The 24,209-nt window shown below is 53.0% G+C and overlaps 1 protein-coding gene across 3 annotated transcripts in view; it reads right to left on the reverse strand.

The window, feature by feature from the left end:
- Window positions 1-24,209, reverse strand: part of LOC147204425 (glutamate receptor ionotropic, kainate 3-like) — a 66,539-nt gene that overhangs the window by 13,253 nt on the left and 29,077 nt on the right. For 2 of the 3 annotated variants that reach the window (XM_086113018.1, XM_086113020.1), the window contains 12 exons: window positions 21,836-22,009; window positions 21,491-21,748; window positions 21,121-21,302; window positions 19,859-19,912; window positions 16,278-16,448; window positions 15,959-16,102; window positions 11,872-11,979; window positions 10,183-10,296; window positions 8,059-8,262; window positions 6,525-6,748; window positions 3,507-3,625; window positions 311-585 (listed from right to left, as the gene is read on the reverse strand). In XM_086113018.1, coding sequence (XP_085969144.1) covers window positions 311-585; window positions 3,507-3,625; window positions 6,525-6,748; window positions 8,059-8,262; window positions 10,183-10,296; window positions 11,872-11,979; window positions 15,959-16,102; window positions 16,278-16,448; window positions 19,859-19,912; window positions 21,121-21,302; window positions 21,491-21,748; window positions 21,836-22,009 — 2,027 coding nt within the window. The remainder of the gene's footprint in view (window positions 1-310; window positions 586-3,506; window positions 3,626-6,524; window positions 6,749-8,058; window positions 8,263-10,182; window positions 10,297-11,871; window positions 11,980-15,958; window positions 16,103-16,277; window positions 16,449-19,858; window positions 19,913-21,120; window positions 21,303-21,490; window positions 21,749-21,835; window positions 22,010-24,209) is intronic. The other variant, XM_086113019.1, reaches the window with a different exon arrangement.

Raw genomic sequence — 24,209 nt, forward strand, 5'->3', positions numbered from 1 at the left:
CACGGCCGCCTTTCAAAGGATTCTTGCTTTCATGTGGCGCAAAGTTGGCGAGGTGGATTGAAGTGCGGCGTTACATGTTATGAGGTTACAGCGTGCTACTTTCGGTAGCCGCATCAAATCAAGTGAAACAAAACCAAATTCAACCCACAGCGGTTGGAATAAAAGGCACAAGCATGTTGAGCGGCCTCGATCGGATCGCATGCGCCTTTGGGATCTCTCGAACGGTCGACGAGATCTTCCGCCGGGAACGATCGGATTGCCGGTGAAGGCGGTGACGCGATTCAAAGAGGCGCGATCGTTCACGGCGTACCTTGAAGAAAGTCATGGTGGCGCCGTCGCGGACCACGCCGTACTCGATCTTGGTCTGCTTGGCCATGTCATCGGCCGAGTCCACCGGTGAGTCCATCCTCTCCACGGTGAGGATCGCCGCCAGGTTGGCCGTGTAGGACGATATGATGATGAGCGTGAAAAACCACCAGATGGCGCCGATGATCCTGGTCGACAGGGCCTTGGGCATCAGCTCGGAGCCTGCGCGCAAGCCAGACGCCGCTCGAGCCTTTTCATCTCCAAAAACACCACCCCTGTCTGATCAAGGACAATCGCTTTGGCGTTTGCTAATTAGCCGGCCGCTCTTCCGGGTAAAATGTCGAGCGCAACTCCGAAGAGCCTTATCGCGGCCCGATTCATGCAGGAGCTAAAAGCCTTTCTGCGCTTCCTGCGCGCCGCCTTTAGTCCATGCTCAGGGCTGTCCGACATTTCACGCAATTGGGTTGGGACTTGGGGCAAAAAAGAAAAGCTCTTTCATGATCCTTTCATTCCCTTTCCATACTTCCCGTCCTGTGTTCCAGGTGAGCTGACTTGGCTCGGTCACGAGTCACTCGTAATAGACAAACGCACCTGGCAGGGACAATTTAGAGTCTTGGAATAGAATAGATTCCCATGCCGACCTCCTGTCTTTCCCCGTTCAGACTAGCCTTGCTCAGTGTCGAAATCGCCATGCTCACGTCAACGCTGGCATGTCTTCTCAATGCGACAAGTTGCGTCGCGGCGAGAATGTAAGCTGCAAGTTGTTCAGTGGTATCTGCTGCCATCGCTCGGCTCCAACTCACCTGGGAGAATACATGACTGAACCTTCTGCACCTTCTGAACCCTTTTCCTCTTCTGCGATCAGTTCATTTGTGGACTCGGCACATACGGCATTCGAGAGGGCCCAAGTAGCCCAGACGGTGTCCTTCCATGAGGTTTCTTCCAGAGCGACGGTGCCGTACTTGGTAAGCCTTTGGGAATATCTGCGCATATGGGCCGCCAAGCCCGGCACGGCACGGCCTCCGCCGAGCGATTCGGCTTCACCGGTGGCCCGCTGACTGATGCCGGAGTTACTTTATATCTCGTCTCTGACAAGCTTTAAAATACCCTTGCGCTCGGCGCGCACGTGTTACTTTCCCCAGAAGATTGATGACAGCAATTCTGAAGAGTAACAAGCCCGTGCGGGAGGCAGGCAGGGCGGGGAACGAAGGAATGAAGGGGGCGGGCCGAGCGCCGCGCTCTCTAACCTCTTCCGCCAAATGTGATTGCATTCGTCCTTCGTGGCTTGACGGAGGCTCGATGTGCTTACAAACGAGGGAGGGACGGTGCCATCCCCTAATTGGCTGTGACCGCAGGGAGGGGCGAGCGGCGCCGGAAACCGCGACAAGCGACGGGATTCGATTCCACGCCGTCAGCACCGGGGAGGAGGGAGGCGCAGTGCAAAAAGTCCAGCGGTCCCATGCTGGCAGGCTGATAAAAAAAAAAAGGTTCTTCCAAGGGCTCCCCTTGATGTTTTCAGCCTGTGCAACGTGCCTGGACTGCGACACTGACAGGGACGGAAAGCAAAATGGACAAAAACAAGCTCTGATACTTCAGAAAAGAGATTGGGGAGGGATGGGTGCATTTTCTGCGATTGGCCCCGTAACGATTGCGGACGTTGCGGTTGGAGAGGAAAAAAGAAGCTCTTACACGGGCAAATAATGGAGCGACAGGCTTTGCTGTGGTTAGTTTGTCTTGGAAAGAAACAGGCCCGCCTTGCTTTTGTCATTTTCTCAGATGAGTTTAGTCACGCTTTGGCCACGAGCAATCTGCGCAGACTTTTCTGCTCTGGTCTTATGAAGTCTGACTTGTTTCCAATCTGGTGATCCAGTCTGGATTGTAGGTTGGCCATGTTGAACGCTAAATTTGGGCGTGAGAAGATCGAGCCAACGGCGCTCAAGCTAGCAAAAGACAGGTCCAGAGAGGCTTCTTCTCTCCTGCCAGCTCGGTCAGTAACGACTGTCAAAGCGACAAATGTAATCTTCCGCTTTCCATTGCAGTCGCCGTCGCTCCACCCGAGCCGCAGCATCACGGCGGCAACGAGGCTTTTCGGGGTCCGTCTTTGTCGTCAGCCGCGCTTGATGACGGCCGTAAATCGTCCCTCCTCACTTTGGCAGCGTTCGTGGAAAAGCATTTTCCAACGTGGAGTCAAGGTAGCAGGAAATGATCACACATATGTTTGTTGTTGAGCGCCGAGCACATTTGAAGCGCTTTGTTGCTTTTGCACCTTGTCGTCTGGTGTCTTCTTTGTGACGCCTCCCTCCCACAGACAAGCTGCTCGTTTTCTCCCTCCTCTTAAACACAGTCATTTGCATTTTAAAGAAATGGCTGGCTTCCGTCTCAGCTGCTGTCACCGAGGTTGGCGGAGTGCAGGAGAAGAAACTCGTGTAGCAGACTTTAACAAACGACAGCTCACAGTGAATATCGGCAGTACTTTGTTTTTTCCTTTTGAGTACCACAAAAATCCAATTCGACAGATGTGTGCCCTTAATCCAAACGACTGAAACGCGAAGAATTACACACTGCGGTCAGTCAAAATTCCCACCATTTTTGTTTTTTTTTCCCTGTTGAACTTATCCAAGATTGCCTCGTTTGGAACCTTGGCTCGGAAAATATCCCAAGACACATTTGGTGCCGCCAACACGCGACGGGGGCAAGTTAGCGAGCACGCAGCCATTCCGATTTCCAAAGAGACGCTTGGTCTTTGGGAGACCGACTACTCTGCCTGTCGTCAGCGTTTATGCGAGCATCAAACTCCGTGACATGGTCAAACTTTGAACGAGCAATCTCATGAAGCCACATCACAGCGTGCCCGACAGCCGGCCGGCATTTGCCACTCTGAAGACGCTCTCCCGGGGGGGGGGGGGGGAACAAACGCCGCAACACTATCTAGCCTCAGCTGACAATGCCTGACAAGCCGCCCCCTTCCTTCTGTTTTTCTCTTTTGGGGGTGGGGGATGGGGAACAGCAGGTGGGTGACAAGCAACCCGCTCCGTCATGTGAGACAGAGCACCGCGCCGCTCGTCCCTGACGGGTGAACATCTTGCCGAAAAACAATCGCAGAACGGGGCGGGGAGAAAGCAAAAATAAAAATAAAAAATGGCAGGAAGTGGAGGCTGGGGGCGAATGGGGCGACTGTTTCGAGACAGCATATGCCGTACCTTGTTGCATCAAGGAGCCCACTCCGAACCAGAAGCTGTTGAGCAAGGTGAAGTTGTTCTCCACCACGTCTGATCCCGGGTTGCAGGGGTGGGCGTCGTACCATTCGTACGGGCTGAACCTGAAGTTGGGAAAGCAGATTTTTATAAATCCCACTCTTGCAGTCCCACAGAAAGCACAAGTTTCAACCCTTTGAACATCATCACTCCTCCCCGGTTCTGTTTGTGAGCTGTTTTGTACTTCAGTCATGTCGAGTTTGAACACAAGAGGCGCCAATGTATTGCGACGGGAAGTCTGTCAAAGTCGGAGCGCGGCTGCGTTCGCAAACTCACAGCAGATGGCTTTTCAAAGGCGCTCGACTTCAACATTTCCGTACTTGCCATTTCACAACATTTGCTACACCCGCACTATATTTTGTCACTCTGTGCAGGAGCTCTATGATTCTGGAAAAAAACCCCACTCTTCTTTTGATTGATGTGAATGAAACGATCTGCTTATTATTGTCCTGTAGTTTGCTGTGGAGTCGCTGAACAAAACGGTCAACGACTGTATTTGGATGTTATTGATGGACCGCATATTTGGAACTGGCATCCGAGTTATTTTGGCTCCGATCGCCGTAGCGGAGTCTGCGGCGCCGATCGCTTGCCGGCGCAGCGGCTAGCGGCAGCCGATCAGCAGCGAAAGCCGCAGGTTGCGCCGGCTCTCAAGACTCGCGCCTGAGTGAACGACGGTCGGGTAAAGCTTCGGACGTTTCCTGAAATTGGAATCAATGTCCGTCTTTTACAGCTCTCAGCAACTTGTAACGCTACGATGAGCTCATAGAAAGACGAGCAAAGTGGCGGCTCTGCTCGCCGGCCATCTCCCGACATGTCAATCGCTTGAATGGACGGCAATGGTGTAAAACACACCAAAGTTGCCTTGTGTATTCAATGTGCTGCTGCCGCCCTTGGCTAGCTCACCGGCTACCTACCAGCTAGCCCGGAGGGTCGCTGTCCCGCATGTCTTCCAAGTCTCCCTGTTGCAACGCACCTGATTCAAATGATCAGACGTTGAACCTGTTCATTTGAATCAGGTGCGTTGCAACAGGGAGAGATGGAAATCATGCGGGACAGCGGCCCTCCGGGAACTGAGTTTGACACCCCTGAGCTAGCCGCAACTTTGCTACGTCAACCACACGGTTCCGGGAGAGGTTTAACCGCCACTCTTGACTCGCCGCTGGCACCTCACGGCGTCCTACCGAGTCGGACGGCACACAAAAGGACCCGGGTTAGCTTAGCGCTAGCTAGCAGCCGCTACGACGCAAGCAGAAGGGTTGAGAATTGGTCCGAAAGAAGACCCCGGGCACGGCGAGGCACCAAGCAATTTCTTTTCCCAGCATTCGCCTGGCAGTTCTAAGCAAATTGCATCTTCTGTTTGGATCGGATTATCGCAAAAGTAGCCCCGGTGTAAACTTTTTTCGTTTCGTGAAAAGAAAAAAAAAATGCAAGGGCCGCTCAAAAATTCTTTCACTTTAATTCCCTCAACAGGCTAAAATCAGTCAAGCAAGCCGCAATATCTTTTCGAGTTACTTTGGAAAACATGGCCGATTTCTGTCCTAGGCGCGAAGGAAAATTGTGAAGGATTGTTTTTTTTGTCTCCAAGGTTTTAAGGGTGGTCAAGGGCCCGGTATCTCACTCGACGAGAGCCATCCCTCGCCCAATCCCATTTCCACTTTCAGAGCAGAAATGAGAGCAAACCATATCGGGCTGAGCATTTTTCAAACCGTGACGTGCAGAATGCTTCTCAAATGGAATGATCTTTATTTGTCAGTGTTTTGAAGAGAAATTGTTCTTTCGGGTGTGAACACAGTCGTTTATTTCTATCTTTGCATATCTGGCAAAGCTGTTCAGAATGCGAAACAAGTTATTTGTCGTCGGGTTTTTTTCTCACTCTGCCCACCTCCGCCCACTTCTTTTGATTTTTTAAAAAAAATTTAACTCGCCTTGTGGCCCGCATCGAATGTCATATTTAGGGTATGCGGCGGGCCACTGAACTGGCCTCTACCGTGACTAGGTGGCACAATTGGGAACATTTGGTGCATTTAAATTTTTTTTTCACTTGCAGAATAGCACTTTCCTACTTAGCACTCAGGGGTCGAGGATTATAATCATTTTTTTTTTGTATTCCGAGACTGAAGAGAGCCCGCAAATCTCTGCTACTTTTGCACCGGCTGGAATTAAGTGCGTCGGTGGCCATGGCGACGATAGCAACAAACAGCGGGACCGTCGGTTGTGTTGTGTTGACTTGGCCTGTCGCCGCGATCGGCTTTGTGACGCGAATGCTGATCGCTTCTCAGCTGAGGATCCCTTTTGTGTCGTCTTCCAGCCTTCGATTTCTTAACTGAGTGGCGGAAGTGCACTCGTAGCCTCTTACGCTCTCCCGCGCTGCACTTTGACAACCTTTTAGCTATCGAGGCCAGCTCGCCGATATCACAATCTGCCATGATTTCCTTCCCCCCCCCCCCCCCCCCCCCGGGCTGTGAAGCCCCCTCCATGCTTCCCGAACAAAAAGAGCGGCAGGGGACTGCAGCTGTCTGCACTTGAGCGGCCTGCTTTTTTTTTTTTTTTTTTTTTGCCCGAGCCCGACTTTGCATGAAAAGCGGCAGGAAACGGGTGGGCGGCGGGGGGGGATCATATTTCCACGTGAGATCGGGCTCAGCCAATGTGAAAAGTTGCTAACGGCTATAAATAGTCGTCATTGAGATCATTTCATCATCGGGCGGCGCCTTTAATCGTCCAGCTTGAGTTGGTAACTTTTGTTCCCTGCGAGGCGTCGATTCGAAGGAGGCTTTCCGGCCCCTCGTCCTCGGCCAGCGCGGCATGCGAGGCCGGCCGACGAGCTCCATTTCACACCCTGCAGTGAGAACCGGCTAAACGGCTCTCGTGGACCTCATGGAGATGTTTTGATGGACTGAGCCTCAAGGGGGTGGCGGGGGGGGGGGGGGGGGGGACAGACTCTTTCTCTCACTCTCTCACACTTGCCTGGCAATGACAAAAAGGACGCAGCTGACACCCAGGTAGGCCAGCAGGATGTAGACCCAAATGTCGGGCGTCATGGGGCTCAGGAAGGAGAAGAAGCCGTTGTTGGTGACGTTGGGCTTGCGGTACAGGATGCTGATGCCCATGTTCATGAAGGGCTTGGTGAAGTCCACCGCCTTGTCGCGCATGTAGGTGATGGTGAGGGGAGCCACCGCCAGGTCGGCCCTCTGGAACGCAAAAAACATCACAGCCGCTGTTTATGGCCCGTTGGGGGAGGGGGGGCAGAAAATGAAAAATGGTTTTATATCGGGGAGTCTGTCAAATCCGTATTCGTGAGCGAGGCGAATAAGGAGCACTTTGCGCCAGACGCTTTCCAGCCCCCGCACTCACGGTGCGGCGAGCACACTCTTGGTCAGCTGCTACGGAGGGAAAAAGAAAAAGATGAATCTCACTTCGGGTGCCATTCAATCTGCCTGTGCTGACCTCTCACAAATGTTTTCCGAGGCAATATTTTTGGCACTTCCAAAGCCAGCATGTGCTCACGCACCTGATCATCAAGTAGCCTCTTACAACCTCGTTCGGTTCCAAGGCGAATCCAGCTCGAAAAATTAATCACGTGTCCGTTTTTTGCTGCGGACGTTTGATTGATAATCCACCACTGGGTTTTTTTTCCTATTCACTTTGTTTTGGTCTTTTGCAACCAGATTTTGAGAGCTTGTCGACAGGACTGACATCTGAAAGCTCGGCGCATTCTTTGATTTTGGCGCTTTCCGACATTTTTTAAGCAGGAATCTGAAAAGCGGCTGACCTTAAAGGGCGGATGCATCCTGTGCCTTTTGCGTGTGCGTGCGTGTGTCGGCGCTCGATCCCGCCCCGGTTTCCGATGCGACAAAGGCGGCGCTGCGACCGCTGAGCAGGTTGTCAGCAGCGCTCGTGTCGTAAGAATATCACGTTTGAGGAGACGCATTCAACGAGCTGAATTTCACCGACCGTGCGTTCTTGTGTCGGCAAGCTGTTTTGCTTTTATGCTTGGATGCTCGCAGAGCACTTTGGATGAAGGCGCCATCTATGTCGAGGATATACAGTAGATGCCGCGGCTGAAGTTGCAATGGTTTCTTTGCGTTGGGGTCCACTTGCTTTGGGGCCAAGTGTGACCGGGACCGAGCGGAGGGGAACATCGTGCCCAAATGTTTTTTCCCTTCTTCGTTTTAATAAAAACAGGTTTTGCACAGCTCGGTCGCCGCGCCCCCGTTTGCCCAACCGTCTCTGTCGTCATTGATCGGACCCACCAAATAAGATGTTACATGGAACGAGGTTTCTCATGGCATACGCTTGTCTTCAAATCATCCCCGCCCTCCGTTTTTCCACGGGTCGAGTGTTTCTCAGCCTTTTGTTGGCCTTTGTTCTTTTCATGTTTTGTTTTGTTTTTTGGTCCCAGTGCGTTTCAGTGTCGACGAATGAATTTTTGTAGCCGCGCTTGGCTAAAAGACGCCGAGCCGGCCACGTTTCAAGCGGCGATGCGTTTTGTCGCACTCACGTGCTCGATGAGTTCCCGGATCATGCCGTTCCACTGGCCCTTGTCGTCCTGGGAGCCGTACTTGCCGTCGGGGACCAGGCGGATCTCGTAGGCGAAGCCCAGCACGCCGGCCAGCTCCTTGAGCAAGTCCACGCAGAAGCCTTCGAAGCGCTCGTTCCCCACCAGCGCCTTGTCGGACTTCTTCAGCATGACGTACGGCTCCTCCTGCGCGGGGAACCCCGTAATTAAAAAGCGGCCGCGGCGATTGGCGGTTCGCTCCGGCGCATTGGGCTATCCGACATCAAAGTCAGAGTCGCTGTCGCACTTAACAGGTAGCGACAGCGGAATGGCGAACTCGGGATAAAAGCGTCGCGGCGGCTTTCGCGGGGATGGATTCGCGAGAGAAGACGCGCAAGCTAACGTGACCGACGCGCAACGTACGTCGAACTAAGCCTTCTGCGCACGGGCCTCCGTCACGTCGCGCGTTGATTTTATGGTCGGGGAGCTAACGCTCTGCACCAGCCTGTAATCTCCCGCCTGGTTGCTCATCACTCGGGGCGGGAACCAAGAGCTAGATGAGGAAGGGAACGCAGCCGCTCACCGGAACGCGCCGCCGCCCACGGGGCCTTTGTCCGCTGTTTCCGAAGGGACGTGGCGTGATGAGAGTTACTCCACCTCGGATAAGTCAGGCGCAATTGCGAGCAAACCACCGATGGAGTGCGTTTGCCCTCAATTGTGACCCAGTCTGGAGTACATCGAGTCAACCATTTCCAGACTCAGCCCAGGAGACGAGTGAGTCATCGTGACGTCGGTGACGGTGACGCCGCCTTTTCACGCGGACCCCTTCGACAAAAACTCGCTCTTCACCAAAAGGTTCTGAGGACTCGATGCGCTGACTTTGGCCGTCGACTTCGCTCGAGCTGGCCAATGAAGTCGACGAAACAAAGTTTGCGCATGTTGAGGGAAGTCATCGGCATCTGTTTGGGAGCCTTTTTCCCCCCGCGGTTTGGGCTGCAATCAAAGCGCTCGTCGCGGCGGCGAGAGGAGGGAGGCGGGCCCGCGCGGAGGCATTACGGGCAATGGCGTGCAAACAATTAATGGAAGGGGAGAAAAGGCGTTCGGCGGCTCCATCTCGTCCACAAAGTTATCGCTAGGAAGCCGTCAGACGTCTCGTTCACGCGTCAGCGCCGCCGCTTTGCAGCAATGTCATTATGCAGAGATGCCGAGATTGATATTAAACTTGAAGATTTGCCTCCCGAAATTGAAAATTGATTGTTTTATAACCTTGAACTAATGACTTGTTGGAAGTACCGCAAATGCACTTTTTGGGAAGGGGCGGTGGGGAGGTGGGGCGCACCACGTCATCTTCATCGTCAACCAACTTTGACGTGTTCAGTTTTTCTTGCGATTTGGCTAATTTGACACTTTTTTTTTAGTGCGGCGGTGCTTATTGTTATTCCTCATACTCGTTAAAATGGGTGGGGGTGGGGGGGTGGGGGGTTGTGAATGTTGATCTTTTTTCTTGTACTATTCTGAGTTCCATATGCAAAGAGGGGAAGACCGATATGAAATCTTTTTGCGTTTGGAAAGTAGAGGACTTCCTGAGCATCAAGTCATGACTTGTTGGTCAGATGCAAAATGCCCTTTTTGGCAGAGGCAACGGCAGCTTCATCGCCAAGCAGCTTTGAGCCATTTCAAGGACGTTTGCCGTTTCCCGTTGCGTCTTGGCCCGGCCGCCGGGTCCAATCGGCGTGTTGACGGCCTTTTTCCACAGAGGGCGTCCTCAAGAGGGTCGCTGGGAACGTGCGTGTCCCCAGGAGCACCATTTCAGCTTGATCATCCGGTCACGATTGTGTCGAAAAGGATGCCAAAAAAGCAAAGGTGGGGGGGGGGGGGGGGGGGGGGATCACCGTGTTCTTTTTCGCAAGAACAGCTTATTCTGTATTCTTGAAGAGAGTTTACTGACACACTCTCTCTGCTCGTCGCGGTCACGTCCGAACAAATGCAAGGACCTATTTTGTTTTATTTTGTTGGTGGAGCACTTTATTCGTTTTTGTCGATCAAACCAAATGCAAAGCTATCCGTGCCCGGCATGAGCTCCGGAGGGCATTGTCGACCAGCGGCAAAGAAGAGCAAAGCACTTACAAGGATGGTGGTGATGACAAGCGAGCGGTTGGCCAGCGAATCCGTGATGTTCACCCCTTTTCGCTTGGGCACTTCTGTGATGTTGAGACCTGCGGACGGACTCCACTTGCCGACCTGCCGGAGATGACATCCGTGAGCTTTTCTCATCCGTTTTTCCCCTCATACGCTTTGTTCTTTCATGCCGTTTGTTTTGCTCACCGCAAATATTCTCCCGACCAGTCCGGAACTCTGGCAGAGAGAGCGATTGCGCGCAGCTTTCTGGGAATCCTTTCTAATTGCGCCCGATTCCATTTTGCATGATGAGCAAGAAGAGCGTGTTCCTGAGCGACAACTTATCTCGCGGCCCGCGTTCCCCAAAATCCGGTCCTGAATGACAATGACGAGGCGCCGCCGCTAAGAACCCCATCGTCATTCCGGCGCCAGCTCAAACCCGGGCTAATATTCAATTACAAGGGATTAGCCGAGAAAAGTCCACAGCCTAACAGGCTCGAGCCGATTCCGCGGCACGTCCAAGATGGAAGGGGAATCCGAAAACGCGCCGGCGGAGACGCTAATGCGCCATCAAATAATGATGACGGCACGCGCTTCTATGCTTCTATTCAAATGACCCCACGCGAGACGAAGGGGCCGACAAGAGTTCAGAGCCGGCGTGCCCCCCCCCCCCCCCCCCGCCGTCCTCGAACAGAAGGGTTACAAGATGAAAAGCTTCCGCTATTATGTCGTCTTGAGCCTTTAGGGCCTACTTGAGCAAGTCATAATGGGACTTATCCCGATTTGATATATTCATAATGGCGTAAAAGCCCTTCGAGGAGTGAGAGGCTGTTCGAGTTGGGAGGCTGCTTTGAAGACCTCCACTGTATTACCAACCTTTTACTTGAACACACACGCACGCACCAGCGCACGCATTATTTCTTCATTTATTTGTTTGCTTGTTTGTGTGTGTGTTCAATTTATTTTGTGTTTAGAGAGCACATTAGCACCAAACCGCATTTTGGGCATCACCTCAAATTATCATTAAGAGAGACGGCGATTAACACCCAAACGTGTGCCCGGATCCAATTTGCTTTATGATCCACTCGCATTTCAAGGAAGTGCCAAATTGGTTCCTTGTTAGAGAGGTGAATTACACTCGTCAGGTGGCGTTATTTGTCGCACACAGAGGGGAAAAATGACTCATTGCTTGGTCAATTTGGGCTTGATGCTTTTTGTCCACGATCGGGCGCTACTACTGCGCAACGGTACCCGCTCGTGACGCAAAGTCCTTCGATACTTGTGGGTCGGTGTAGCCGATACGAGCGGAGCCAAATTCCAGGAAAGACGATTGTGACGACAAAGTGAGAGCCCATCGACCGTAGGCTGGAGATGTGTTGCAGATATTTTCTTTTCCGTTTGGCCCAGTCGCCAAGAACATTTTAGGTTTGGGATATCGACGGTGTCCCATCTCACGTTTCTTTCAACAGTAACGGGGCAAACTGACATTCTTGCTATCCGCAACTTCTGACGAGGCAAAACTCTCGCTGCGACTAGCCACAATTTCATCAACAAAATGACGAGTCAGGATCAGTTTTATTCGCGATTGTCTAATTTACCGGAGAGGTCAAGTCAATGACGATTGCTTAATTTGATCGATTGTGGGAATTTGAAGGTGGAAAAAAGAAATGACGCGACACGGACTGAGGCGGCGCTTACCTTTTCAAGTCCCTCCTCTTTCAGGCTTACGACGTCCAGGTCAAAGTCTGTACGCAATCCAGTTGTCTTGTTGAACGAGAGTCTCCCGGTCAGTCCATCCCATTGGGACTGGAAAAGACAAAAAAAAAATTTCCAACCACAATCACCGGATTGCGTGTCTCCAGCAGGTGGCAGAGGAGGGCCTTGCCTGCGGCCTGCGCACCCGCTGCCCATCATAATCAGCTTTGTATTTAAGGAAGGACTTCCAAGATGCCATGCCTTCGTGGGATCATTCGCCTCGCTCACAACTTTGTCACTGTTTGAATTTTCTAGATGTCGCGTCGTGTTTTTGCGTGACATTTTAGTCTGGCCGTCTTTTTTTTTGCATTTCACTTTGGAACTAGTTTTTCGTTCTGATTCGTCATCTAGGCTTTGTATCATGAGCATTTTGGGTTTTCTTGTCTCTTGATTGACAAGCGATTTCCTTTGATATTTTGTGCTTGTCTTTTGACCTCCGTTACACGGGGTCCAGTTTGGATTTGTCCTTCTCGTATGTAAGACCTCATGAGGACCTACGTCAATGCACTCATAATAAATTGGTAACGCTGACAATAATTTAAGAGCTACGACGAGCAACAAAGCGTGTAATTAGCAGGCGGCGTGTATATATCTCACCAAAAGGCGCATCATCACGGAGAGCGTTCAGGCTGCATTTGCATCTTTTTGGTCATTACAATTCACATCGGATGCCGCCGACGCCAGAGAACCGCCGAGTTAATTAACGACAGTCTTTTGCTTGCTTCCCCTTGAAGAGGGAAATACAGAACTGCCCTCTTTGACTATTTTCCCCGGTAAACAGGAGACGCGAGCGGCGTTTGTGGCAGCATCCGCCCTGCTGCAGACCTTCCATTTCATCTGCCTGTTTGGTGCTGCGGTTTAAGTTGGGATCGAGCGCGAGCAGTGCCAAGCTAAGCTAGTATCTGCTCTTCCCCTTTTCCCCGTCAAAATGGATGGATGTTAAGGGGTGGGAGGGGCGGGGGGATCGGGGGAGGGGGGGCAGTTCCTTTTCCTAAAATTAGTAACACAACCAGCACTCTGAATGTTCGAGCTTCAATGTGACGTGACTTCCTCCAAGCGTTCTAAGTTGGCCTCGGGATGTTCAAAGGATTCAGAGTGCGATGCAAACGCCTCGGCCTCTTCGACCTTGACGACACATCTGACAGTCTGTCTTTGGGCGGTGCGTAAATCAGACCGGAGTTCGTGTTTTTACAAGCGAGCGCCGCGGTGTTGTCCTTAAACGGGAGCCCGGCGTAAGGACAACAATGTAATAATATTTCATTGGCTTTCGTCTTGATCGTCACCGGAGGCCGTTGCGGTAGCTTCCCGATAGGAGACCGTAAAAAGACAATCCCAAGTCTTTTGGAGGTGATGTTTGTCATTGGCGAGACAGACTGGAGGGTGATTCAATAATTTCCGAATGAGGACAGAAGAGCGCAGTGCGTTGACAGGGCTGTTGAAGCATGACTACAAACAACGGAGCCAATTCAATCTTGAAGGGATGCCAAACATTGATGTCACGGGATATCCAATCGGTCCGTTGGCATCCGCCTCTATTTTTGTCCACGTTTGAAAGAGGCCCCATTCCGATTCCGATTCAATCGCGGGGTGCGTCTCGACGAATAAGCCCTCACGCTCGCCTCCCGCCCTTTGGACAATTTCGAGGTTTCACCGAAGAAGCGTGTTTTCGGGGATGCGCGAGGTGGCCACGGGGCCCGGAGAAAATTAATTGCCAGCAGGGATGGAACAAACAAACTCTCCACACAGATGGTCCATCGGAGAGTCAAAGCAGGAGTGCTGACTGTGAGGCAGATGTCGTCCTAACTACTCGTCTACACTGCTGCCACCGATGCGTGTCAAATTCTCGTCCACCTTCAGAAGAAGCCCGAGTCCGATCTGAGGAAATTCAACGTACTTTTTAAGATGAGTTGGTGACAGAGGGGGAGGCGGCGCCAGAGTGGCCAAGCGGGAGATGAATCGCCGTTGCGCCCCTTACACGTCCTCAACGTTTTTTGTCGAACGACAAGCAAAAAATCACAAATCGTGGATGTAAGTACAAAGACAGTTGAAAACAGCAGCGGCCCCAAAACTGAACCCAGTGGAACACCGTACATTCCAAAAAACCCAAAGAAATCATAGCTCACTTCCTGTACACCCTAGCGTACGGCGTCTGGGGGTGCCTCCCAATTTTCACAGCCCAAGGTCAAATATAGCGGGGTGTGATTTTGTATCTTTAGCTCGCCTCGACCCATCCGGACCGGAATCACGTCACTGGAAATGTGCCGTGGAAGGCCTTCCTTCCTCAAGTTCTTCCAGGACAAACGACAAAGACACCGAGTTCGAAAGCCGACCCCCACCAGAAGGAAACACCACCTGCATACTTAGTTGAAATTTACCCGAAAGAGATTAGCGGATGATTTGCTGCCAAAGTCAAAATTGCGTCTGATCTTTCCCCGACAAAGAGAAAAGAGCCTAATGCTGTCAATTAGCGGAGGAGAGACTGAACTGGCACTCGACTGGACACCTCGTTCTTGCCGTTTTGGGATCTGCACCAGAGCGGATGACATTCCTCCTTGGTACGTACCCACCAACCTCCTTGGAAAACGTTTATTTCAGCAAAACAAATGATAACATAACCCCTTTTGGCGGTCGTCGGTATTCACAACATTGATATTTTGGACTGTAACAACACATCCCACTCTGTTTACCAAGCTTCTGTGATCTGGAAGAGCGACTCGCAACAAGCGCACCGCCCACTGTGATAGTTGCAATGTGCGAGCTGTCTCCGCAGATTGATCAAGCGAGGCCGCTTCAGCAGAGGGTGAGATGAGAGAAGACAAAAAAAACCCACAAAACACAATGAGCCTCCATAGCGCATCGCAAACTTGTCACTTCCTTGCTGGGTTTTGCGCAACGCACTGGAAATACAATCATGTCGGTCCCAAACGCCTCGAGACAGGTTTTTAAAGTCCATCAAGTAGGGCCGCTATTCTTTCTGAGAACTTGTGAGAAACCGCAAGAAAAAAAAGCCTCACGTTTTTTTTTTTTGTCAGTCACTTGAGAAAGAATGGAAATTCCGCAACTTGGTGGGGATTTAAAAATCTGCACGTAGCAAGCTCCTCGTGCGCAAATGGAAGGCGATGATCCTCTCCGAGGGATGCTAACGAGAGCCTCGGAGGACAAGGGAGTGGTTGAGTGATCCCGATTTCTCATTTGCCCACGCTTGGAGTTTGGCTCCGTCTGGGTCTGATGTCTGGCCATATTTCGGAGAGTTACATCAGACCTCAGACGCGGGCGAGCGGGTGCCGCGATCGTAGCCCGAAACTCCGGCTAAGCCGCGTGACCGGTCGTGCATCCGGAAATACCGCGGGAGGCACGTTTGACAATGCGCAGCCTGAAGGACAAGATAACCCGAGACTGATTGCCAGCACTTTCCCGTTCGGCCTTTTCTCTTCTCAATGTCTGACAAACAAGATTGCGAATAGGATCCGAACCAACACTTTTCAACCTCCTATGTCTCAAGCCCCCCAAAATGGCCGCGAGACGCAAAACAAGAGCAGCCAGCTTGCTGAAGAGAAAACATGCGTGGGGCTCCCACTCAACGCGAGTTGCGTTCTGCGTACGCTTCCTCACCGGCCATCAAAATGTGTGAAAGCGCTCAATGGCGCGAGGAAGGTTGCTCGGCGTATCAATGAGCTTCGTCCTCACGAGATAGTCGTGGGTCACATTCCCTGCATCTTTTTATCTTGAGGTAGAATATATGAGCATCTGTGCCCGGCCTCTCGGTCTTTCTATTTGCTGTGCGACAAGTCACTCGAGGCAAGTTTCACAAATTGTCCTTTCGAAAGGTTCAGAAGATCAAATAACGTCTGAAGGGGATTTTACACTGCAGACGACAACTTGGCTTTCATGTGTCTATCAAGGCTCTTTGTTTGCGGCTGTGATTGATTTGCCGGGTAAACATGGTCTCCACGCCTCCCCCTCCCCCTTCTCCCCCTCCTCCCTCGCCACTCGGCTGTAATATCACCGGCAAAGGGACGGGCGACTTTACCTCTTTGATGAAACTCATGAAGCGAGCGCCGAAACGCCAGGGCTTGTGGCGGTGGCACTGCAGCGAGTTGACGGTCATCTGCGGCGCGTGCTGGTAGGAGACGGACACGATGTGGACGGCGTCGTAGGTCAGAGCCGCATCTGTCTGGAATGGGGGTGGAAGCAAACCGTCAGCTTCCGAAGAGATTTGTGCGGAACCGGGAACGGCAGAGTGCTATTGGAGGCGCGCCGGCGCATTGATGCCGTGGGCACAGCTTCTGTTACTTTGCCCGAGGGAGGCAGAAGCCGCGGCGGCTGCGCGTACCAGTGCTCGGACGTACCGTCATGATGCCCTCCAGGAGGCCCGAGTCAGGTTTGGGGGGTTTCTGCCTTTCTGTGGACCACTTTTCCACAATGGAGGAGACCAGCGGGTTGTCCACGTTGAGGATGCGGAAGCCGGTCATGTTGACGCCACAAAAGCGGTAGGGCTCCAAATCAATGGCCATCAGATCCTTTGGAGAGGAAAGAGAGAGTCTCATTCCGCCTTTCAAGTGTGCTTGCTCTTCATCCCGCGCGCATGAAAAGCCAAATGACGCCGTTTCTGATTAGAGGGATGCTATATTCGGATCCAAATAAAAGTCAAAGGAGGATTTTTCAACGCCCTGCCAGGAGATTCATGCCCGCTAAAGATAAGATCGGATAAGATATCCTTTAATTGTCCCACGCTGGGGAAATTTACAGTCTACAGCAGCAAATCTGGGGGGGTGGAAAAAAGAAAAACAGTGTTTGCATGCACAAAAATACATGTAGATAAAGAGAGCTGTACGCACTTCAAATGTAAAGATAGATCTAGATATACAGTATATGCATATATGCAACTAGTATAAGGTGGCTGTGCTATTTACAATTGTTTCACGTATTGTATATTTAGCAGCGGATGCTCAAAAGGTGTCATGATTCTGTTTGTGACCAACAGGTGGCACTGTAGGGCTCTCTCCCTGCAGCTGCACACCTGTTGGTCGTTATGCAATTATTGCTCTAAAAGGACTCTCTCCCTCCATCCCTCCCTCCCGACCACTCATGTTGCTGTTTCTTTGCTACTGTCAGGTTTGTTTTCAGTCATGATTTTTGTTTGATACTTTGGACTTTGGTTTTTTTGGATTTAGTTTTTCTCAGTTTTGATACAATTTGTCCAGTTCACCCCGCTCCTCCCTCTTGCCTGCTTTTTGGGGTCCACCGCCACCTCGCAAACGTGACCAAAAGGTCTTCTCGACCCGCGGCAAATCGCACTCCGGTCAGTTCAAACTTTGCACCAGCGTATGTTTTCTGTGACAATTGGACCCCCAAATGGGAAAAGGTCATCGGTTTCCCATTGGTGAAAGCAATTCAACGATGGAACCGAAGAAAGTCGAGACTCGCTGTGACTTCTTGTCTGGATACTTGCAATGCGAGTGGAACTCATACGAGCGGAGACAAACTGCTGCGCTGTTTCTCCACGGTTGGCCAGTCAAGAGGACGCTCGTTGCTCGGCAGGGCTGCGGTCTCATTTCAGCTCCTGAACTCAATCGCAAGCGAATGCTGCAAAGGCTGTTGCGCTTGCCCCTCGCGCGACAGCTCCAACCGCATCGCACCAGGAGGCCGACGGGGAAACGTTTGCCGCATTGAATGTCTCGCGAATCGTCGCCGACTCCCATTTCCCCCCGGCGGACCAAAGCGATTCCGTCGAAGCCGGGGCCACTTCTGGGCAAGCCAATGCAGGCGGCGACGTGCAAAGTCGCATGCTGACACATGTCGCGGCGTAATGGCCATTTGGATCAACGTGGATATTTCATGAGCACCCCGGAGGGCGAGTGCCGGCCTGACAAAAATACAACAATAAACACGCCACCGGCCGCTGAATTATTTCTCCACTTCTCTTCATCTTTTGATGAGCGCAGATCAAAGTACGCGACTATTGTTGCGCGTGACATTGCGAAATGCTCGCTAAAGTAGGTTGGGGTCGCTCTCCGAGCTTTAGAAGCTAAGAATACAAACTAAATGGGACAGAAACGCTGTCAGACGTACGATGGCTTTTTTGTGACGTCCTCCTTTCTATTGGAGCCTTTTGAGGGTGTCACAAAAGCGTCTTGTTCCAATTAGGAGTTCACTTTGGCAGCGGCGACGTCGCACGGAATCCAGGCCGTCCTCCAAGTCTGCCGGCGCACCCTTCGGCGCACCTGCACAGTCTAACCCGTGCAAAATCCGACACCCTGCAAAAATAATAAGGCTGCTGCCGGGCCTTGGTCCACACCGTCAAGGAGGGAGAAATGCCACAACGTTTCGGGGCCTCACCTTGGCCACTGTCATTTTGGCAACGGAGTCAAACTTCTCACGTCGGCGCGCGGTTGTCCTCGACCTCCACCCGAATCCGGGTGAAGAGCCGGCGCCGTAAGCCCGATTTTCCGAACACGCAATCCATCGTCCTCGGTCGCAGTCCCCGCGACGATATTTGCGACCAACGCCTCCGTTGGCCACGGCTGCAAGCCCGCTGTCATTCCTGCGCACCTGCAGCACGGCACGCGGCGGCGCCCCTGCGGGCGGTTACCCGAGGTCGGGCCTGAGCGGCGGTTTTGAGCTCTTTCCAGAGCGCATGACGACATTCTGGATCAAGTCAAGGCGGCGGAGAGCGACAGGGTGTTGCGGCTTGACCTGATCGGAGCCACTCCTCCCGCGGGGCGTATTCCCCAATCAAAGATGAGCAACATCAAGCGTCGCAATTTGCCTTTTTTGAACAGCGGTTTCTCGCCCATGAAAGCAGCGCAGATGCTCCAAAGACACCGATCATGTCAAAACAAGGATTTTGGCCATGCTTCAGAGCACCAAAGATGACGCACGTCAGGGCCGGGCCTCGATGTCAGAACGCATTATCACCGCCGACTGGCCTGGTCCGCAGAGACAGAGTGCCTCTGTGTGTTTGCGTGGGGGGGGGAGAGAAAGAGAGCGCGACAGCGGGTGAAAGCAACAGCGTAGAACGTCGTTGCCATTCAACATGGCGGCGAGCGGCAGCGATTGCCGTCATCTAGGGAGACCAAAAGTGACGTTGGAAGCTCAACTTCCTCCCGTTGCGCCATGTGTGGACAACAGTGAAAAGAAGGCACTCGGTCCAGACTTTCCACATGGGCGGCAAAGATGCAAAGTGGGTGTCCAAACTACGGCCCGGGTCCCGTTTGCGGGCCCGCCATCCGTTTTTCAGTGGCCCGCGCCATAAACAACAATACTAAAAATGTCATTGGACATTGAAAAAAGGTGAGAAGGGCGGCTGTCAGAAAAACAGCTGCCATGACAACCAATACATTTGGTGCATGTACTGTCAAATAATTTACTTTTTTTTTTTTTATCGGAAGATACAAATGAGCCGTTTTGAACAATTAACCTTCCACATGTCGTCGTGGATAAAGACCTTTCCATTTGAGGGGCAATGATCGTTTCTTCCACTTTGTGCTCTATTTCGGAAGATAGCGCATGAATGATCCTCAAGCAACTACGGGGTCAGGGGGGCGGAGTCCCAACAATCCAGAATTTTCTGGTCTGACTTTTATCTTATAGACAGTGCAAAGTGCATTCTTCATCAATGAAGACGACTTGTCTGGATTGAGCGCGCGTTCCTTGACAAAGCTGTCACCGAGTTCTCCTTCTCTGGCATTGATTTGCCGTCAACGGCGAGCGAATGATCAAGGTTTTTTCAAGTTGTGGAAGCCACGTTTGACTTGGGCCCGTGCGTTTTCTGGGGCCACGTGCGTCGACTGGGCACATAAAACAGGAAGAGCGCTGAAATTCTGACTCAAAGGCAAGTAGCTCCGGAGCGGAGGGCCTACCCAAGCCAGGTGTTGGCAATTAGCCCCGCCCCGCCCTGCCGCTCATCAGGAAAGAGGACGTTCATTACCAGAGTGGTGAAGATGTAGTGGTAGTACTCGGTCATCATCCCCATGGTCTGGGCCTGGACAGCGACAATGGAGAGAAAAGGGGCAATGGCTCACAAAGCAACTCCAAGCCCACCCACACATCATCCTTACGCTACGTGCACCCCGAATCCGTTGCCAGCCTTTCTGGCGCTGCCGTTCAATTTCGAGGTCAATGCAGTTGGCGCGGCGGGAAGCGTGCATGCGCACCCAAAACCCGCTCTTTTCCGCTATTATTCCATCAAGCGAAATGAACTGAGCGGACGGCCGATCGGACTTCGGGACCCGCGACGTGGCGTCCCGCACGCCGGGCGGCCTTTGAGAGCGCAACGGAGGAGGAGGAGGAGATGACTGTTGCGGTCTGCGCTCACCCCGATTCCGTGCAATTCGAAAGTGCGCTGAAGAGGAAGTGGGCCGTCTCGAAGCGGCCATCTGAGGCATCTCCCCAGGATGGCGCTGGCCAAGCAAGTCGGACGGCCACTTTTCTCCATCTCAGGCGCTTGCCGTCGAGTGAAAAGGACACGTCGGCGCCGAAGGGCTCGTTTGCGGGTTTGTTCGGGTGACGTCGACGGGTGACGTCGACGGGTGACGTCGACGGGCACCGCGACGTCATCTTCAGTCAACAGCAAGTGGCGGTGCCGTGCAAAATGGCCGCCCGCCGAGACGGATTAAAAGCGCCGGAGTTTTTAATCCGCCTCTCATTGTCAAGGAAAATATTGACTTGACTTCCCCTTGAAGCGGTCGACGGCGCTCGCGCTTGGACAATAAAGAGGAGTCGTTCCGCTGCACGGGTGTTTGCTCCAAATCACCAGGGACACGCTTTGCCATTTTCTCCCGTTGGAGCGGCAGGCGGAACGCGAGCCGACAGACGCGCGCTGACGGGAGCGCGTGCGGACCGCAAAAGAAGCCCGCGTGCGTGCGCGAGCGCTACGCGGCCCATGTTGCCGCGCAGATAGCCGCTGCCGGGAACTCGGCCGCTTCTCTCACGCAGGCGTGATCTTGGTGTATCCAAATTTTCCGGTTTCGCCGTGAGTGCTGTCTTTTGGCTGTGCATGACAACTTTTCCCTCCTCACCACCTGCTCCTTGTTGATTCTTAGTCTTTTCTTCTCGTATTTGTAGCGACCTAACAGCGTTTCGTGCGCGCGTACCGCCGCACCTCGTTTGCGAAAATACTCGCAGCGATCGCGTCTGGACTCGAGCGTTTGAAGCGGGCGAGCCGCGCCGCGCTGAGACGTCGAGGCCGACCTGCTTGAGGATCTGCGCGGCCATGTGATGGCTGCAGTCGAAGATGATGCGGAACTCGCGGCTCCTCTTCATCTCCTTGAGGAGGGGCCGAGCGTCCTGCGTGTCCACGGGCAGCTGCCGGATCTTCAGCCGGATGTTGTACCTGGACGGCGCCATGATCAGCTCCTGGAGTCTGATGAGCCCTGAAAGAGACGTCGGGAGAGAGAGCGTCGGGGCGAGGGGAGGACACCGCGCGGACGTCCCTCGCTCGTACCTTGAAAAACAGCTGGAGAAAAAAAAAACGTCTCTGTGTCGATGCGCGCATATGTGCGCTCAACGTGAGGGTTTTTTTTTCCTCCCCCTCGGCGCCCGAAAACTCAACTGCGCTGACCTGTGCTGTCGTCATAGACCACGGTGGCAGTCTTCCATTTGAGGAACTGCACCAGGTCCAGGATGGCGTAGCTCAGCGACGAGTAGTCCGGGTACAAGTTGGCGTAGAAGGTGTCCCTGTTGTCGGCGGGGTGATGCTTCCAGCGCACCTGCACGTGCGGCACCTCCAGCGCGTTGCAGATGGACTGCACGGCGTTGGACGACGAGCTGTGCGACGGCCCGAAGATGGCCACCACGCCCAGGGACAGCTGGTCGCAGGCTGCCCGGGGGGTTTTGCAGGCTGTTGGGCGCCGTTTGGCCAGCAACGCGAACGACGTCTCGGCATTTCGCGCGCGTGTCGCCTCACCTTTCCTGGAGGCCTCGAAGCTGTCGTAGATGTTAATCCTCTGAATGTCGTAGGTCAGCGTGGTGTTGGGCAGCAAGGTCCGGTTTCGGTTGATGTTGTTGACGGCGAATTTGAAGGCCAGCTCCTCGGCGCCGACCAGGGGGACGGCGCCGTCGGTCTCCTCGAAAATGCCGCCTGGAAAAAAAGAAGGCCCCGTCAAAAAAGAGGCCGGGCCCCGCGTGGCAAAATGGAGGCAAATTCACTCGGACGCAAAACGGCGCGTAGGTCGCTCGCGTGCGCTCCTACCGCAAACCGACGGAGCCGAAGCAACCCGTCGGCGCGCACTTTTCCACCGCCTTTGCTTCTGCAATCGCTCTCTTGGGGGGGGCGGCATGACCTAATTGCCGGAGTCAAGCCTCATCTGAGCATTTGCCACCTATTTGCTCAAGTCCTCGCCAGTGGGAACATGAGAAGAGAGCGCGAGCCCCGACGGCACTTTTTCAAGTCCGCATTTCGGCTCGCGGGGGGGGACGTAACATTGCGCCCGGACCGAGTTGAATGCGCGTTCGACGGTTCATTTTAAAAGAGACGCTGCGCATTTGGGCCCCAAGCCCAGCGCTGTTGTTTCTTCAAGTAGGGGGAAATAAATCACTCCATGAATTTGTTCTGAAACATGCTAAAACACAACGCCACTCATTTTGTCGCCCAAATCGCCATCGTTGGGATACACGCCACCGCTCAAAACATGAAAATCCAAAGAAAAGATACGCTGGTTTGTTTTCTTCAAAACAACAACAACAAAAGCCCACTAAGAATGTCTCAAAGGCTATTTCTAATTCCTGTCATGTGATCAGGATATTTCCAAGCCTTCTGAGCGCCGCGTACACCTTGGCGCTCGCTGTGATTCAAAAAGAAACCAACAAAGAGCGCCAAATGGAAGGTATTTCAAAGTGCTTTTGTTTGTCTTTGCCGGCTTTCGTGTCCGCAATGCCACGCGCGATCGCCTTCATTCCAAGTTGCGAAGCCTTTGCTTCCTGCTGCGCCGTCGCACCCGCCATCGTGCGCTAACCTCCACCTTTCCAAACCCTCCGACGGTTTCGGTGACGTCACGGCCGCCATTTTGTCCGTCTTCAACAGAGGCTTGTTGTTGAGCGACCATTGCCCGCGTTTCGTCCTTTTCGTCGTAGAAGATGCGTCGGTGGGTGTTCGGTGTCAAATCGAGCATGTCCCCAAGTGACCCGAAAACGGACCGGTGTTGCAAAGCCAAGATTGACGGATGCAAAAGCGAATGGCTTTCTCGCTGTCGTTATGGGTTTCTTTCGCACCGACGAGCTGCGTTTGCTCGAGAGTGGCCCACGCCGCGGCAAGCGATGTGCGCGGGCCCTCCGGGGACCAACAATGACATGCGGCTCGACGTCAAAAAGTGACATAGTAGCCTCCAGATAGCGTTGGAAATAAACAAGGGGACAAATGGGTCCACGCGTGGAGGGAAGACGCGCACGCTCCGCTGTTGTGCCCGCGAGCCAGCTTCGGTCGGCTCGCTCTCAGTGGCGCCGGGTATGCGTCGTGAAAACGCTTATTTTTAACATGCGGCGACTGACTTCACAGAGCGAGAATGAGCGAGAGAAGTGAGTGACGGACGGAATGACGGCGTGCCAAAACGCAAGCGCGCCTCGGGTTGTTTTGTTTTCCCTTTCTGGCTGCCTGCTGATTTGCTTTCCGAACGCTTCGCGCGACAACTTTTGTCCTCTGATTTTACTTAAGTAGGTGGGAGAGGAAAAATATTTCTCACACACATGTAGGCTTGGAGGTATACATGTGTATAGCCATCCGTCTATCTATCGACACACATACGAATATCCACGATGTCTCTCCGTATGGATGTACTGTATGTCAACAGATACAATAGGGAGAGCAAGAGAGATTTGTATACATAGATAGCGACATACATGCATGTGAGCTGGGGGGGGGGGGGGTGGGGGGGTGCTGGCCGTCCTCACAGTCTCCACTGTGGTATCCGTGACACTGAATGTCGAGTGCCATGGAAGTCAGCAGATGAGAATGTCCAGTGGGCTGGCGCTGGCTTTGGCTTTGGCTTTGGCCAGCCACGCGCGCACAGTGACGGCGTCGGTCGAGGCCATCGGCCGGTCGCCCCCGGCCGCATTATTTTGTTCGGGGTCGGTCGGCTCGATCAACTTGGCTCACTTACTTGGTTGACCCAACAAGTGCAGTTGCGCGATGCCGCGGCGTACTGGCGAAATGACGTTTTGCGTTGCGTGATTTGCGTGACAGGGAAAACTCCCGTGAAAACAACAAAGGGGCTTTTCCGGAAAGGATCGGCCCGCTCGCGTTGGTGTTTTTCCGTTTGACGGGAAGTTGAAAAGAACAAAGCGAG

The sequence above is a fragment of the Hippocampus guttulatus genome, chromosome 6 (assembly GCF_054856545.1).
Source record: "Hippocampus guttulatus isolate MCC_2025c chromosome 6, RoL_Hgut_1.0, whole genome shotgun sequence".
NCBI lineage: Eukaryota > Metazoa > Chordata > Actinopteri > Syngnathiformes > Syngnathidae > Hippocampus > Hippocampus guttulatus.